This window comes from Artemia sp. Qi Xiang Cuo, chromosome 1 (genome assembly GCF_049724085.1).
Source record: "Artemia sp. Qi Xiang Cuo chromosome 1, ASM4972408v1, whole genome shotgun sequence".
NCBI classification, from domain to species: domain Eukaryota; kingdom Metazoa; phylum Arthropoda; class Branchiopoda; order Anostraca; family Artemiidae; genus Artemia; species Artemia sp. Qi Xiang Cuo.
In genome coordinates this window covers 67,774,784-67,791,212 of record NC_142794.1, presented here as the reverse complement: position 1 = coordinate 67,791,212, position 16,429 = coordinate 67,774,784, and the positions used below count along the sequence as shown (strand labels likewise).

The following is a 16,429-nucleotide window of genomic DNA, read 5'->3' as shown; positions in this document are numbered from 1 at the left end:
TAAATGAATAAATAAATGTTAAAATGAGTTAAACTTAAATTGAATATGTAAATCAAGCTTGAAACAAACAAAACCCACTACAAACAAGAGTTTGCATATCACCTCCTTCTCTCACTGTAAAAGTCTGAAACCTACTGCATCATGGTGCTTTACTGAAAACGAATTGTATTACAAGTACTTTCTTTTGTATTTAATATTAAAAATAAAAATTAAAATTACAGTAAAATTTTTAACTGATGAACTTTCAGCAATTAATATCATTATTCAACAAATATTCAGTTTAATTTATTAGTTCTTTCTAAAATTGTCCCTTCCATAACTGTAGAAACCTAAAGCCAACGGCAACATTGGCGCTTCACTGAAAACGAATTATGTTACAAATATTTTCTTTTCCAGTTCTTACAGCATTGAAAATGAAAATAAAATTATAGTGAAATAAATTTTGAACTGATGGATCTTTAAACAATTATTATCATTATATATCAAATATCCAATTTGATTTTGTTTATACTTTCCAAGACGGTTCAAGACACATATAGTTTTCAGTGAAGCGCCATGAAGCAGTAGGTTTTAGACTTTTACAGTGAACAAAGGAGGCGATACCCAGACTCTTGTTTGCAGTGAGTTTTGATTGTTTCAAGCTTTATTTGCATATTCAGTTTAAGTTTCACTCGTTTTAAGATTCATTTACATTAGTATCTATTGTATGTTTGTTTGGATTGATTGTTTATTTAATTTCTGTTTGTTTTGATTTTCATTTATACTTCAATAGCAAAATATTTTTTTTTGGTTTAAGCTTGATTTGCATATTCAATTTAAGCATTACTTGCTTTAAGATTTATTTATTCGTTTATATTATTACTTGTTGTATGTTTTTTGCTATGATTGTTTATTTAATTTCTGTTTGTTTTGGGAATCACTTATTCTTTAATAGTAAGTCCTGGTAATTTTGAGGTTGAATTTTAAACGGTATTTGTATCTGGTTGTATCAATGTTAATATTGCCTTTAAATTTCTTTTAAATACTTATTCTTCGAAAGTTTTTTTTTTATTAATTTTTGTGTGTTTTTGATTGCAAAAAGTTTCAAGTTTATCAAAATACCTTGCTTCAAAATGAAACTCTTTTTTAAAAATCAAATCTTCATCAAAGTATCAAAACTAGTATCAAAGTAACAAAATCAAAGTAAAAAAATGGGTTTGTGTCCACTTTGGAGTTTTTATTATCTGATTTTTGAACTATTTTTAACAAAGTGGCTATCAAAAATTTTTATCAGATGGATTTGGGTAAAAGAGGGTGTGGGGGGAGGGGGCTCGTTGCCCCTTGATTTCTTTTGACTCTTTAAAAGTGAATTATAACTTTCCATTTTCAATCAAATGAGCCCTTAAGGAAGTTTAAACGAGCATCCACTCTATAAGAACCATATATGCACCCAGGGCATATTATAATGCCTATCTCTGGGCCCTGGGGCGTTTTGTTGCCCCTGGAGCTTTAATATCTGATATTCGAAACTATTTATAACAAAATGGCTGCCTCAAAATGTTTATAGGATGGGGTTGGGGAAGAAAAAGGCGTGGAGGGAGGGGGGGCGGCTAGTTGCCCTCCAATCTTTTTGACTCAGAGAAAGCAAACTAGAACTTTTAATTTCAAATCAAATGAGCCCTCTCTGAAGTTTATACAGGCATCCCTTTCATAAGAACCATAGACTGCCCCAGGACATAACTTACAATGCCTGCCCCTGGGGGGTTGTGTTGACACCAGAGTTTTTGTTATCTGACATTTGAAATATTTCTAAAAAAAAGGCTATCTCAAAATTTGTATTGGATGGGTTTGGGAAAAAGGGCATGGGGGTGGGGCTAGTTGCCCTCGAATCTCTTTTGACTCTTAAAAATTGAACTAGAACTTTCAATTTCAAATGAGCCCTCTCTGAAGTTTGTACAAGCATCCCTTCCATAAGAACCATATATGCCACCAGGGCATAACATGCAGGGCCTGCCCCCGGGGGGTTGTGTTGACACTAGAGTTTTCATTAAATGACCTTAGAACTATTTTTAACAAAATGACTATATCAAAATTTTTATCAGATGCATTTGGGGGAAAAGAAAAGTGGGGGGAGGATAGTTGCCCACCGATCTCTTTTGACTCTTAAAAACTGAACTAGAACTTTCAATTTCCAATTCAATGAGCCCTCTCTGAAATTTATACAAGCATCCCTTCCATAACAGCCATATATGCTTGCCAGGCATAACTTACAATGCCTAGCCTGGGTCCTGAAGGATTGTGTCAACCCTGCAGTTTTTGTTAGGCTATATGATCTTTGAACCATTTTGAAAAAATGGCTCCCTCAAAGTTCTTATTGGATGGGTTTGAGGAAATTAGGACTTGGAGGGGGGGCTAGTTGCCCTCCAGTCTCTGTTTACTCTTAAAAAGTGAAAGAGAACTTTCAATTTCCAATCAAATGAACCCTCTCCAAAGTTTATACAAGCATCCCTTCCATAAGAACCATATATGCTCCCAGAGCACTACTTATAATGTCTGCCCCCCAGGCCCTGGGGGGTTGTGTTGACACAGGGGTTTTTCTTATCTGACCTTTGAACTATTTTTAACGAAATGGCTACCTCAAAATTTTTATTGGATGGGTTTGGGAAAAAAAGGATGTGTGTGCGGGAGGGGGGGGGCTAGTTGCCCTCGGATATCTTTTGACTCTTAAATACTAAACTAAATTTCTCAACTTCAAGTCAGATGAGCCCTCCCTGAAGTTTATACAAGCATCCATTTCATAAGAACCATATATGCCCCCAGGGCACAACTTAGAGCGCCTTCCCCAGGGCCCTGGGGGATTGTATTGAAACCAGAGTTTTTCTTATCCAACCTTTGAACTATTTTTAGCAAAATGTCTATCTCAAAATTTTCATCAGATTGGTTTGGAAAAAGAAGGCATGGGGGGGGGGGGGCTAGTGGGCCTCAGATATCTTTTGACTCTTAGAAAGTGAACTCAAACTTTCATTTTCCAATCAAATGAGCCCTCTCTGAAGTTTATATGTGCATTCCTTCCATAACAACCATATATGCCCCCAGGGCATAACTTACAACATCTGCCCCCAGGCCCTTGGGGGTTGTGTCAACACTGGAGTTTTTTTTTATGTGATCATTGAACTATTTTTAACAAAATGGCTATCTCAAAATTTTTATAGGATGCATTTGGGAAAAAGGGGGCGTGGGGGGGGGGGGAGTAGTTGCCCTCTGATCACTTTTGACTCTTAAAAAGGGCACTAGAACTCTTGATTTCCAATCGAATGAGCCCCCTTTAAAGTCTATACAACAACCCCTTCTGTATGAAGTGCCTCTGGGAGAAAAATAATAATAAAACATTGGAGCCATATGGCCTTTACTACAGGCAATGCTATAGCATTGCCTCTGATAGTATTGGTTATTGGGAAGTATACAGACATTTTCAGGGGGGATTGTGTGAGTGGGGGGGGCAGGGGAGGGGGTTACATAGGAGGATCTTTCCATGGAAGAATTTTTCATTGAGGAAGACAATTTTTCCATGAAATGGGCACCAGATTTCCCAGCATTAAAAAAAATTATCAGAAATTAAATAAAAAATAATTTTTTTTTCAACTGAAAGTAAGGAGCAACATTAAAACTTAAAACAAACAGAAATTATTACGTATTTGAGGGGGTTCATCCCCTTGTCAAAACCTTGCCCTTTATGCTAAAGTTTTTTTTAGTACTTTCAAATTTATTCTAATCAAACAGCCTTTGTGATTCAGGAGTGGTTCTTAATGATTTGGAACAAAATGCAAACTTTAGTATAAAGAACAAGGTATTGCCAAGGGGGCAAACCTCATATACACAATAATAAATAAAATCAAACAATTTGTGGTAACAAACTGTAAGTAAGGAGCAACCCAGGTCAATAGTAACCAAAACTCTAAAAAACAGAATTTTGATACCAATAGATACATCAAAATAATCAGATTTTTTATGCTGATTTCAAATATATAAGTTTCATCAAGTTTAGTTTTATACATCTTACAAGTTTAGTTTCTTATTGTTTTAAAAAGTAGAGTTGTGAGAAAGAGTCAAACTTTAGCATAAAGAGCAAGGCGTTGAGGAGGGGACAGCCCTTTTCATATGCAAAATAAGTTCTGTTTGTTTTAAGTTTTAATGTTGCTCCTTACTTTCCGTTGAAAAAACTTGTTTTTCTTATTTAATTTATACTAAGACTGATGAATATTTACTTGTGTATTAAGATCAACTAAACTCTAGATTATATAGTAGTATGAAAATGGCTGCATCCGTTGCAGTTCCGTTGGAAAAAATAAAGCTGAATTCCCGTAAGAGAGGCTGGTCAGATTTTCCTGGTTTGAAGGTTGAAAAGTCTTGCCATGTGTTTTGGAGACAAATTTTGGTTGATTCTGAAAGACCACGTTCAGGATGGGTTTTTAAAATTATGAAGTCGAGTAAACACCAATATCAAAAGAAGGTGAAATCTTGGAAAAGAAGTCGGGTTAAGGAGCTATTGCGGAAAATAAAAAATAATCCTCGTCAGCTATGGCAAGAAGTGTCTAAACTTATCCGTTCTTCTTTGTCGCCGCCTGATAGCATTGAAATCAATAGATGGTTTGAACATTTTTTTTCAATGTTTGCGGCTGATCCTCCATTATTAGAAAGTAATTTCCAGGACGTTCTGATGCAGCATTTTGAGTGACTAAACCAATACAGCAACTGGCTTACTATTACCCTGTTGTGTGTTGAATCTTTTGTTCGTCCTCTTTCTTTAGGAAAATCGCCTGGGGCAGATGGTAATCAGCCGGAAAATCTGAGGTATGGTACCCCTAAACTGTTTAGTCACATAGCTTTATTGTTCCAAGCAATAGTATTGCAACAGTCTGTCCCACAAGGTTTGTGTCAGGGGGTCGTTACCTGTATACACAAGAAGGGGAAAGACCCTAAAGATTGTTCTTCGTACAGGCCCATCACTATTTGTTCAGTTCTAGCAAAGTTACTGGAGAAGATACTGTGCCCTATAGTGGCAGGGCGAGCGGAAGTGGGTGACAATCAGTTCAGTTTCTGGTCCGGTCTTGGAGTTCATAATGCACATGCAATTTTTATTTCAATTGTTGAAACGTTTAAGAAACGAAAAACTCTGTTATTCGTCTGCGCAATAGACATATCTAAGGCGTTTGATTCTGTCTTACATTCGCAAGCAGTCCTGTCACTACTAAGGGCAGTTTGTAATTGTCTGTGGCAATGGTATCGAAAATCTCAAGTAAAAATTCGGTCTGCCAGACAGCTTTCTGGACCTATAGATAAACGTAGGGGTGTTAAACAAGGTTCATTAATCAGCCCTGTGATATTTAACAATGCAATACGTTCTGCAACAAAATTGATAGAAGATTTTTTGATAGATGATGGAATTGATGCTAGTCATCTATCTTACACAGATGATCTACTTTTGATAATTGATAATTTAGAATCTTTACAGAAAGCTATTAATGCCGTGTCGTCTGCACTTGGTGATATTGGGCTAACAATAGAGCCGTCTAAGACTGAATTTGTCATTTTGAGTGACGAAACATTGCCAAATCGTGTTGTTGATGTTTGCGGGAAGACAGTTCTCCAAAAGGATAAGTTTGAATATCTCAGACTCCGGTATGGGAGTTCTATCAAAGCTACTAAAAATCTAGTTATTGCCGCACTTAAAGAAAAACTGCAGAAAACTTACGGTATGCTAGCATGAACTAAAGGTCAATTTGACAAAATTACGCTCGGTTGTCTCTGTAACGCCATGTTTGCGCCACATGTCTTTTCTTAACCCCTTTATGGAATTGCTTTAGTAAAACCAAACGTAACCAAATCTGTTCAATTTTTTTTTTGGTATTGCAAATATTTATTGGGAATTCCCATATGGTTCAGAAACTCTTAAGTTTTCAGAGGTACTATATTTTTGAGATAAGTAAGAAAATGGATAAGTTGTATACCTGTTTCAAAAGTCGAAATAGAACAATACACGACTTTCCATTGGCTAGTCTTGTGCATTAAAATCGTGATTTTGATTTTGTTTGTTTTCTTTTTTTCCATAGTTATCACAGTTTAATTTTGTTTTGTAGCATTGTATGATTTTTTTGTTATTTTTTTCTTTCGTTTTTATAACTCCTTCGAGCATTTACATGTATTTGTATGAAGGGTTGAAATAAAATTATTATTATTATTATTAGCCCATTGCTTGTATTGCAAATGAAAATTTAGTATCCATTAAGAGAAGCTACAAGAAAAATGATTGAATAGGACACAGAGCCAATGCATGTTTACTTTTGCTACATTTTGGCGTAATTAAATTCTAAATTACAAACCCACTTAAACTACCTAATATAGAAACTTGCTAAAGATTGAATGAAGTAGCCAGAGAAAAATTGAATGGCTCTATGGAGTCAATTAATGTTTAGTTGCGTAATATTTTAATCCATTGAAACTACAATTGATGAGCCCATTCCATCCTTCAAAAATAAAACTCAGAGATTATTAAAAAAAAAAGCTCCCCAAAAAGACTAAACAGGCTTTACAAATTGAATTTCGCCTAAATAAGTTACATTACACTCCAATGAAACAACAAATGATGTGCCTATTTATGCTGGTTACAAAAAGCTGCCACCAAAGATTGAATGGACTCTATAGTCAATAAATGTTTGCTTGGCTAAAAGGCTTATGTAGATCCAATTGAGCTCTAGAGTGAAAGCCCCATTTTACCTTTGGAAAACAAACACCTGGTGTTCATTGAAGTAAGCTGCCAAAGGAGCATTGGATGGGTTCTGCTTAGTCAATTAACTTTTACTTGAATCATAACAATTGCTTAAGTCCTGTCAATCTGCAATGGCCATATTAGGGTCATTTATTTTGACAAAGTGTCAACCAGGACTCAATATGATGATCTATCTAGTCTTATTCTTGACTCAAATAAAATGTGTTGTTAGTCAGAGTTACTTGTCCACTTCTTCTGTGGTTTCCTTGTAGATTTTGTCAGTCTAATGTTCCCAAACTGTTGTTATTTGGAAACAACTAATGGTCACTCTATTAGCACACCAAACTTGTTACTGATTGATTTTATTTAGAATCATATTTTGATATATTAGGCATTTTGCACCTCCTTGCTAGTTGATGCAATTGATTTTTTAAGGTTGATGTCCCCAACCCATGAACAGTAACCAGAATGATCAGGTTTCTGAAAAGATGGACTTTCAGCTGGTTTGAAAGGTAGCCCTGCAGCAGTTCTGAGGCTTCCAAGGTAAAGCTGTAGACTTTTTTGAGCATCTGATCATCAGTGATTATGGATGGAGAATTTTTTTCCTTCTGACAAGGCATTCTCATAAGTTTGGTTTTGTTGGTGTTTATTTGCATGTAGGATTTTGTGAATCAGCTGATGCAACATGCTTATACTTGGCTTCTGAGCCAGTTCTGGCCACTGCATTCTTGGCTGGGGCATATTGGTACTTTAATGCTCCAGTCTGGTGGTGAAAAGACTAATGGGACAGTATTTCTTCCTCTCTTGATATTTGTGAATAGGCACTAATCTCCATTGCATCATATACATGAGATATGCTCAGTAGACCAGGTAGCTTACATTTGTCAGCCTTAACTCCATTTCACCCTTGTGCTTTGCCTTTGATCAGGGACTCTGTGGCAGCTGCAACATACTTATACTTGGCTTCTGAGCCAGTTCTGGCCACTGCATTCTTGGTTGGGGCACATTGGTGCTTTAATGCTCTAGTCTGGTGGTGAAAAGACTAATGGGACAGTATTTCTTCCTCTCTTGATATTTGTGAATAGGCACTAATCTCCATTGCATCATATACATGAGATATGCTCAGTACACCAGGTAGCTTACATTTGTCAGCCTTAACTCCATTTCACCCTTGTGCTTTGCCTTTGATCAAGGACTCTGTGGCAGCTTTGGCCTATTTTAATGGCAATGGTAGAAGATTTCAAGAATGATAAATCATCCCTGAAAAAATGTACCCATTCAAATATTTCTTAGGGGGGGGATCTGAAAAATCAAATGTGAATCATGGTGTCATGGTTTCCACAGTGTTCAATGTGACTTCTTTGATCAAATATTTTGTAGGGATGACTTCCATGGACCCTAGTAAAATTTTATTGTATGCAGATGATTAAAAAATAATTGGTCCTACTCATGACCCTCAAAGTGCCAGAGCTGTCCAGACTTATCTTGATACATTGTCAAAATGGGCTAACTCTTGGTGGCTTGAATCTAATATCCAGAAATGCAGAATCATTCATTTTGGAGCAAATAATTCTTTGTGCCAATATTTTATGGAATCCAGCAATGGTTCAAAACAGCCACTCATATTTAGTTATATGTAGTCATTGTGAAAAAGATCTGGGAGTCTTGGTTGAGGATAAGCTCAAGTTTAACTTTCATGCACAGTCTGTAGTAGCCAGTGCCAACCAAACTCTTGGTTTAATAAAATGAACATTTGGCAGTAGATCTCTAGCTGTGAGCACCAAGCTCTTAAAGGGCCTTATCAGACCAAAATTGGAATTTGGGATGCATTGCTAATCCAGTAAATAAGAGTTATATCTCAATTCTAGAATCAGTGCAGCAACATGCAAAAAAAATGCATAAAGGGATTTCATCATCTTACATATCCTACCCAATTACATAAGCTCAAACTACCATCTCTCACATATAGACATAGGCAAGAGATGTAATAATGAAATACTAGTTAGTACTGGACCAGAGGGTGATCCCCAGCCTGTTCCAGGAAGTCAGTTCACAAAGTACAACAGGCCGCCTTTTGAAGCTTTATCAAAAACATGCTACCACCAGGCTGCAAAACAAATTCTATTTTAACCACATAGTCAGCCTATGGAACTCCCTTACCCAGAATGATATTATGTTGCTCAGTGTTGAGGCCTTCAACTCTGCAGTTGACAAACACTGGTGCAAGAAAACTCGGCTCACAACATGGGATGCACCTAACAAGTTGAAGCCTTGTCCTTATTGCTGGCAAGTGCAATTTAAGGCAATTTTAGAGTAATTCATTATCAGAAAAGGACCTAGCTCTATCAGCCTTGTTAACAGCTTTGGGATCATCAAACTTTCTTGCTTCTTCTACCAAGAAATGAACAACTACATCCCTAATCTTACTAGGGAACCACTTAAGTTTGAAATAAGAATGACTTGAAGTGGCAACAAGATAATCTTTGGCCTGAAAAAGTGTCTTGTCCAGGAAACTTTTTCTTCAGATCCACAAGAAGAGCATATACCAGTGGCTGACAAAATCTCTCTAAATCTTTCAGATTCATACGCTTCTTTTCAAAAGTCCAAATTGTTGGGTAAATTGCACCAAAGTAGCACTTTTCTTCCCCTTGAAGAATATCCAGAGCAACTGCTAATGGCTTTATGACTTATGTGTTCTTCTAGAAAATCTACATCATAACAACCAAACCTAGATTTCTGTAAAACATCACAGATATCATGAAGCTTCTCTTTTTTTGTGACAATCTGTCAAACATTTGACACTGTCATATTTTGATTCTATCAAATTGTCACAGGCCTGATGAGCTGTCTATTATATACCTCTTTCACAGCATCTACAGCTTTTGAGCTCTTGTTAACAGAGTACCAGAGAGCAGTATATGTGGCAAAAGCAGCATAGTACCGCCATTTATATGCAACATCATTCAAGGCTTCATAAGCATCTATGGATGCAAATTGAGCACAATTGTAAATTTAGTAATTGAGTGCCTGGCACATCTAGAATAAGAAGGAAGTGGAATATACTCAAAGCATTCTTGCTCATTCTTATTATTAAGAATCTATCTAACATTTAAAAACAAGAAAAAATCATTTTGACCTGCTTCATTGTCATTCTTATCACCAATTATTTGGCCTTCATCACTTGAGATTATTGGAAATTCTCTAAATGTTTCACTGAAGTTTACTGACAGTTACTCCATAAACCTTTCTTTCAACCATAATTTTATATCTTGTAAAGACACCATTCAGCTGCTCAACAATTTTTTCATAAGTATGTGAGCCTTTAAAACATTAACATGTAAAAGCAGAAGATTTTCACCTAAGATCTATATCAAGCAAATGGCTAGTCATTCCTAAGTAGCTTTTGTTGTTAGTAGATCAAAAGTCTGCCATTAAGGACATATAGTCTGTCAGTTCAAACTCCCAAATCATAGCTTTCTATACTTCTGAGATTAAATGGCCCTATCAGTATACCCTATTTTCCCATTAATTTCAATAGACTGCTTATTGAAAATAAAAAGGCAATCCAACATACTCTATGGTTTATTTGATCAAAATTTCAGCATCTGGGGGGGCTCCACCCTTTGACTATTAGAAAAAATTACTTTATAAGCTTATTTAGAGTGGTACTATCCAATCTACTTATAATTAAAAGCATTTTAGTCATCTAATTGGAAAATTTGGCCCATTTGTATAGGAGAAATCTATATTTGCACACTAGTTGACAATAAATGTTGCCCCAACAAAACTTTCCTTTTTCAACTAGTTGACTAATAACTTCTCCCCAGCAAAACCTTTATTTTCCAACTAGTTGACTAATAAATTCTCCCCAAAAAAACTTAATTTTTCAAGCTAGTTGACTAATAACTTCTCCCCAGCAAAACTTAATTTTGCCAAGTAGCTGGAAACAAACATTGCCCTAGAAAAGAATTCCTTTTCCAACTAGTAATTTCTTCCCTTGCAGGATGTTCCCATTTCCTTTAAGTCTTTCTTTATGACATCCTCTCACCCTAGACAAGTAGAAACTGCTTTCCTTTTAGCCCTAGACAGTTGACAAAAAGGCAAATCTCTAGCAATTTGCCATCCTTCATCTGCAGAATGTGCCCTAGCCATCTCAACCTTTCTTTCATTATAGCCCTAGACAGCAGGATTGAACCACATTTTTTGTACAACCTACTGTTTGAAATACGGTCAGTCAGTCAGCAGGATACCCAGAACAATCAGTAGACAATTTCTATGGAAAACATCTAGCAAATTGTCATCTCCTTTTTGGAATTTTCTTTTAGGTTTGTATATATTGATGGGATCAATAGGGAGGGAGGGTTGCTTTGTTGTAAGGATGACAATTAATATATTGAAAAAGAGCATGAAATAAGAACATTGGTATTTTTATTTTATTAGCCTACCATGGTTTTTGAGAAGTGCTGCTAAACTGAAATTTTACCATTATTTGGAAATTTAACTAATCTACCCTTCTATTCTTAGAGATGTGTGCACTCACAGTTTTAAGTAGCCCAGCCCATAATAAATAGGCCATGGTGAAAGTTTATTGAAAAAGGTGATTCTACCCTTTGACTATTGGAAAAAATTACTTTATAAGCTTATATAGAATGTTACTATCCTATCTCCTCTAACATCATTTTTATATAATCCTAAAAAGGGCTTATCCCAGATTTCCCTCTCAACCACATGGACTATATGTCTTGGCTTTTTCTACAATTAGCCATATCTTGATGCCTACTGCAAAATACTTGATTTTCAATTCATGTGTTGCTGGAGACAAACATTGCCCCAGAAAACAATTCATTTTCTAACTAGTTGACTAGTAACTTCTCTCCATCAAAACTTTAGTTTTCCAACTAGTTGACTAATACCTTCTCCCCAGCCACACTCGATTTTGCCAATTAGCTGGAGACAAACATTGCCCCAGAAAACAATTCATTTTCAAACTAGTTGACTAATAACTTCTCCCCAGCAAAACTTAATTTTTCCAACTTCTCCCCAGCAACACTTAAATTTGCCAACTAGTTGACAATAAATGTTGCTCCAGCAAAACTTTCATTTTCCAACTAGTTGACTAATAACTTTTCCCTAGCAAAACTTATTTTTCCAAATTAGTTGACCAATAACTTCTCCCCAGCAAAACTTAATTTTGCCAACTAGCTGGGAACAAACATTACCCCAGAAAACGATTCATTTTTGAACTAGTAACTTCTCCCCTCCCAAGAAGTTCCCATTTCCTTTGAATCTTTCTTTATGACATCCTCTCACCCCAGACAAGGATAACTTGCTTTCCTTTTAGCCCTAGACAGTTGGCCAAAAAAGAAAACCTTTGGCAAATTGTCAACCTTCACCTGCAGAATGTTCCCTAGCCATCTAAACCTTTCTTTCATTATAGCCCTAAAAAACAGGATTGAACCACATTTTTTGTACAGCCTACTGTTTGAAATATGGTCAGTCACCTGGGTACCATGAACAATCTGTAGGCAATTTCTATGGAAAACATCTATCAAATTTTCATCCACTTTTTGGAATTTTCTTTTAGTTTTGTATATAGTGATGGGATCATCAGGGAGGGACAGTTGTTTGTTGTCAGGATAACAACTAATATATTGAAAAAGAGCATGAAATAAGATTTTTATTTTATTAGCCTATCATGTTTTTTAAGAAGTGCTGCTAAACTGAAATATTACCATTATTTGGAAATTTGACTAATTTATCCTTCTATTCTTAGAGAACTTTGCACTCACAGTTTCAAATAGCCCAGCCTATAATAAATAGCCCAGGGTGAAAGCCCATTGAAAAAATAAAGTTTTATTGGGGAGAAGCTACTAGTCAACTAGTTGAAAAACGAATTGTTTTCTGGGACAATGTTTGTTTCCAGCTAGTTGGCAAATATCAGTGTTGTTGGGGAGAAGTTATTAGTCAACAAGTTGGAAAATAAATTGTTTTCTGGGGCAATGTTTGTTTCCAGCTAGTTGGGAAAATTAAGTGTTGCTGGGGAGAAGTTGCTAGTCAACTTGTTGGAAAATAAAAGTTTTGCTGGGGAAATGTTTCTTGTCAACTAGTTGACAAATATAGATTTCTCCTATAGGGATGGGCAAAAATTTCCAACTAGATGGCAAAAATATTTTTAATTATAAGGAGATTGGATAGTACAATTTTATATAAGCTTATAAACTAATTTTTTCCAATAGTCAAAGAGTGGATATCTGCATCTGGGCACTAGGTAAATTTTTAGTGGGCCTTATAATTTAGCTAAGATGAAAGTGAAAACATCATTTGATGTCTTTTTTATGCTCTTTCATAACTCAATAGTCACTTCTGGGGCTAATTGCATCTTGAGCCCTTAAAAGAGCCCCAAAGGTATTCTATTTTTGTAATAGAATACGTCTTTCCTAAAGGGAAGAAAGCAGCAGGTCAGAGTTTTTGGTGAAGGTGGCAGAGCTTACTACTCCGAAATAGCTGAGGTCTTAAGCAGGGTTCCTCAAGGAACAGTTTTGGGACCTACACTCTTCAATGTATATATTAATGATGCTCCAAGAACCGTTACAAGCAAGCTTAGCCTGTACGCCGACGACTTGAAGCTCATTGGTCCTGTCGGAACTCAGCAAGGTGTGACCTCAATACAGTCAGATCTTGACAGCTTTGGCGAATGGGCCAAGACATGGAGGCTCGAGTTTAATGTTGAAAAGTGCAAGGTTCTCCATTTTGGAAGAAATTACCCACAATGGCAATACTTGATGTCAGCAAATGCTGGTGTGAGACAGCCACTCTCTGAGAGTCCCTCTGAAAGAGATCTGGGGGTTGTTGTAGACAAAGACCTTAATTTCAACTGCCACACCCGAGCTGCAGTAGCAAAGGCAAACCAAACTCTTGGTTTCATCAAACGTACAATGACAAGTAGATCCCCTGCAATAATCACAAAACTTTACAAGAGCCTGGTGAGACCAAGATTAGAATTTGGAATGTGTGTCGCCACGCCAATTAATAAAACAGACCAGATGGCTCTCGAGTCTGTCCAAAGACGGGCATCAAAATGCGTAAAGGGGCTCAGAGACATGGAGTATGAATACCGACTGCAGAGCCTCAAGCTACCAACTCTGACATACCGTCAGCAAAGAGATGATATGATAATGACCTACTAACTGCTCAAGTCTGACGACAAGGACCTCTTTCAGCCTGCCCAGTTGTCAAGAACCAGGGGTCATTCAGTAAAGCTTTTTCGGAAGCGTGCTAATACAAGGAAGAGGAACCATTTCTTCTCCAACCACATCATAAGCCTCTGGAACAATCTGAGCAAAACGACAGTGAGTTCACCATCCATTGACAGTTTCAAAGCCAATCTTGATAAGGAATGGGAGACCAAACTATGACTCATGCAATGGGATGAAGCTGATGTCCCACAGCCCTATCATCACTAACTGGCATACACTGGACTCATCCATATGGCTAGCAAGTGTGATTTAAGGTAATTTTAAGGTAATCACATAAAAGAAGTTAGGCTATCAACACTAGTTAAGTTACTGAAAAGTGGTTAAAAACACACTAGTTTATAAATAGGCTGTTCAAGAGTAATATATAAAGTGAATATACCACTTAATGCCTTTTTTTATGCTTCTTATAAATATAATAATCATTTTTGTCAGAAATGAATTTTAGCCCCCACCTCAATAGATACCAATTCAGGTTATATATTTGCACATCAGGGGGATGGGGGAAAATTTTAACTTACATTTACATAAGAAATAAAATTTACTCCCACCCCCTAATGTGCAAATATATACTGTGAATTTTATAAATAGGGATGGGGATAAAATTCAGGTATAAATTTAGAATTGTGGCCCCTCATTAGGAGACATGTTAAGAAAACAATTCTTACTTTAAAATATGTATAATGATCCTAGTTAACATATTATTAAAGAGAAGAACCTTTATCATCAAGTCTTTCCTCTAAAAATCCTTCTTTTTCCAACTAGAAAGAAAAAGTTTACAATAAACCTCCATGCTAAAATGAAATTTGAAATTGCCACTATAATAAATTGTTTTTACAGATAGCATTAATTCCAGCCAAGTTCCTGGCCAAGTCTGTTGATTTTGAGTTGAAGTTAGTTTAGGTTAAGTTGTATTAATATTTTGTATTTTTGCCACTGCTAATTAAAAAAAAAAAACAGAATTAACAACAGCCAGGATAGCACTATCTATAAAACAACTTATTTGGCAATTTATAGCAGCAATTTTGAAAGATTTAATGCATTTTGTCTGCATGGTGGTTTATTGTAATTTTTTTCTTTTAAGTTGGAAAAAGAAGGATTTCTAGAGGAAAGACTTGATGATAAAGGTTCTCCCCTTGGATAATATGTTAACTAGGATCATTATACATATTTTAAATTAAAAATTGTTTTCTTAGCATGTCTCCTTATCAGGGGCCACAATTCTAGACTTATACCAAAATTCATTTCTGACAAAAATGATTATTATATTCATAAAGAGCATAAAAAAAGGCATCAAATGGTATATTCACTTTATTCATAACTCAATAATGATTTGATAAAAATTTACCCAATTCAAACCTCATTTATTAGGCAACTCAAATATAAATCATTTTCCTACCATTTCAAGATTTTAAAATGCCATTTACAAGAGTATATTGCTGAATTATGTGATTTACAAGTATGCTACTAAGATTATTTAATTAAGTACTGTTACTTAAGTAATTCCCAACACAGCTAACAATAGTAAGCAATATAGGTAAATATATGCCAAATCATATTAGGCTATTGAATTAGGAATAAAGTGAATACATCATTCAATGCCTTTTTTATGCTGATTACAAATATAATAATCATTTCTATTGGAAATAAATTCTAGCCCCCCCCCCACCCTATATAGGGTAAGACACCCAGTAGTTGGACACTTTAATCACTTTGAAAACTTTTTGACATTTAAACTACTCTAATTACTGTATTATACCACCTGAAACCTTAATTTTTGTATCAAAAAATTTCTGAAGAATTTCTGAACAAGTAGGTTACTAATTCAAATGGTTTCACTTGTACAGCGTCTCCTATTTTTGAATTTACTAACAAGTGACAATTCTGCCTCAACTTGGACATACAAACGGCTCATTGTAAATAGTGATTAAAATAGTATAAAAGATTATGTCCGAGAATAGGCAGGGGGCCAACTACTGGGTGTCTTACCCTATGCCAATTCAGGGTATATATTTCTACATTAGGGGGGGGGGATTTTGTTTCTGATGTAAATGGGATTCATTGTTCTGACCTATTCATTGGTCAGTAATACAAACTAGGCCTAACCTAAATTTACCACTAGGACTTGAGTAGGCCTAGTATGTTCACCTTAAGTGATGTAGCTTAGGCTAGAATCTTTTATCTAACCATAAAGGCTAGAAATACCAGGAAAACGCTATGTCGGAAATGTTTACTGTTTAAGTGGGCAGTAAAATAGCCTGTCCCTACCCACCTTTCTTCTCTTTTTGCCATTTGTTTCCATGGATCTTTGGATCCCAGATGTTTCCTGGGAGGAATTTTTCGCCCCATCCTTCTTCCTTCTTCTTCTGCAAGCGGGCTATTCAGTCAATACTATTTGGGTCAAACAAAAATTTTTGTCAAACAAAATTAC

The 16,429-nt window shown here is 35.9% G+C and overlaps 1 protein-coding gene across 1 annotated transcript in view; it reads right to left on the bottom strand.

Annotated features, from left to right (window-relative positions):
- Positions 1–16,429, bottom strand: part of LOC148956632 (coiled-coil domain-containing protein 137) — a 53,962-nt gene extending 37,533 nt beyond the window's left edge. Inside the window, exon 1 of the mRNA XM_089096010.1 lies at positions 16,271–16,429. Coding sequence (XP_088952136.1) covers positions 16,271–16,347 — 77 coding nt within the window. The 5' untranslated portion in view covers positions 16,348–16,429. The remainder of the gene's footprint in view (positions 1–16,270) is intronic.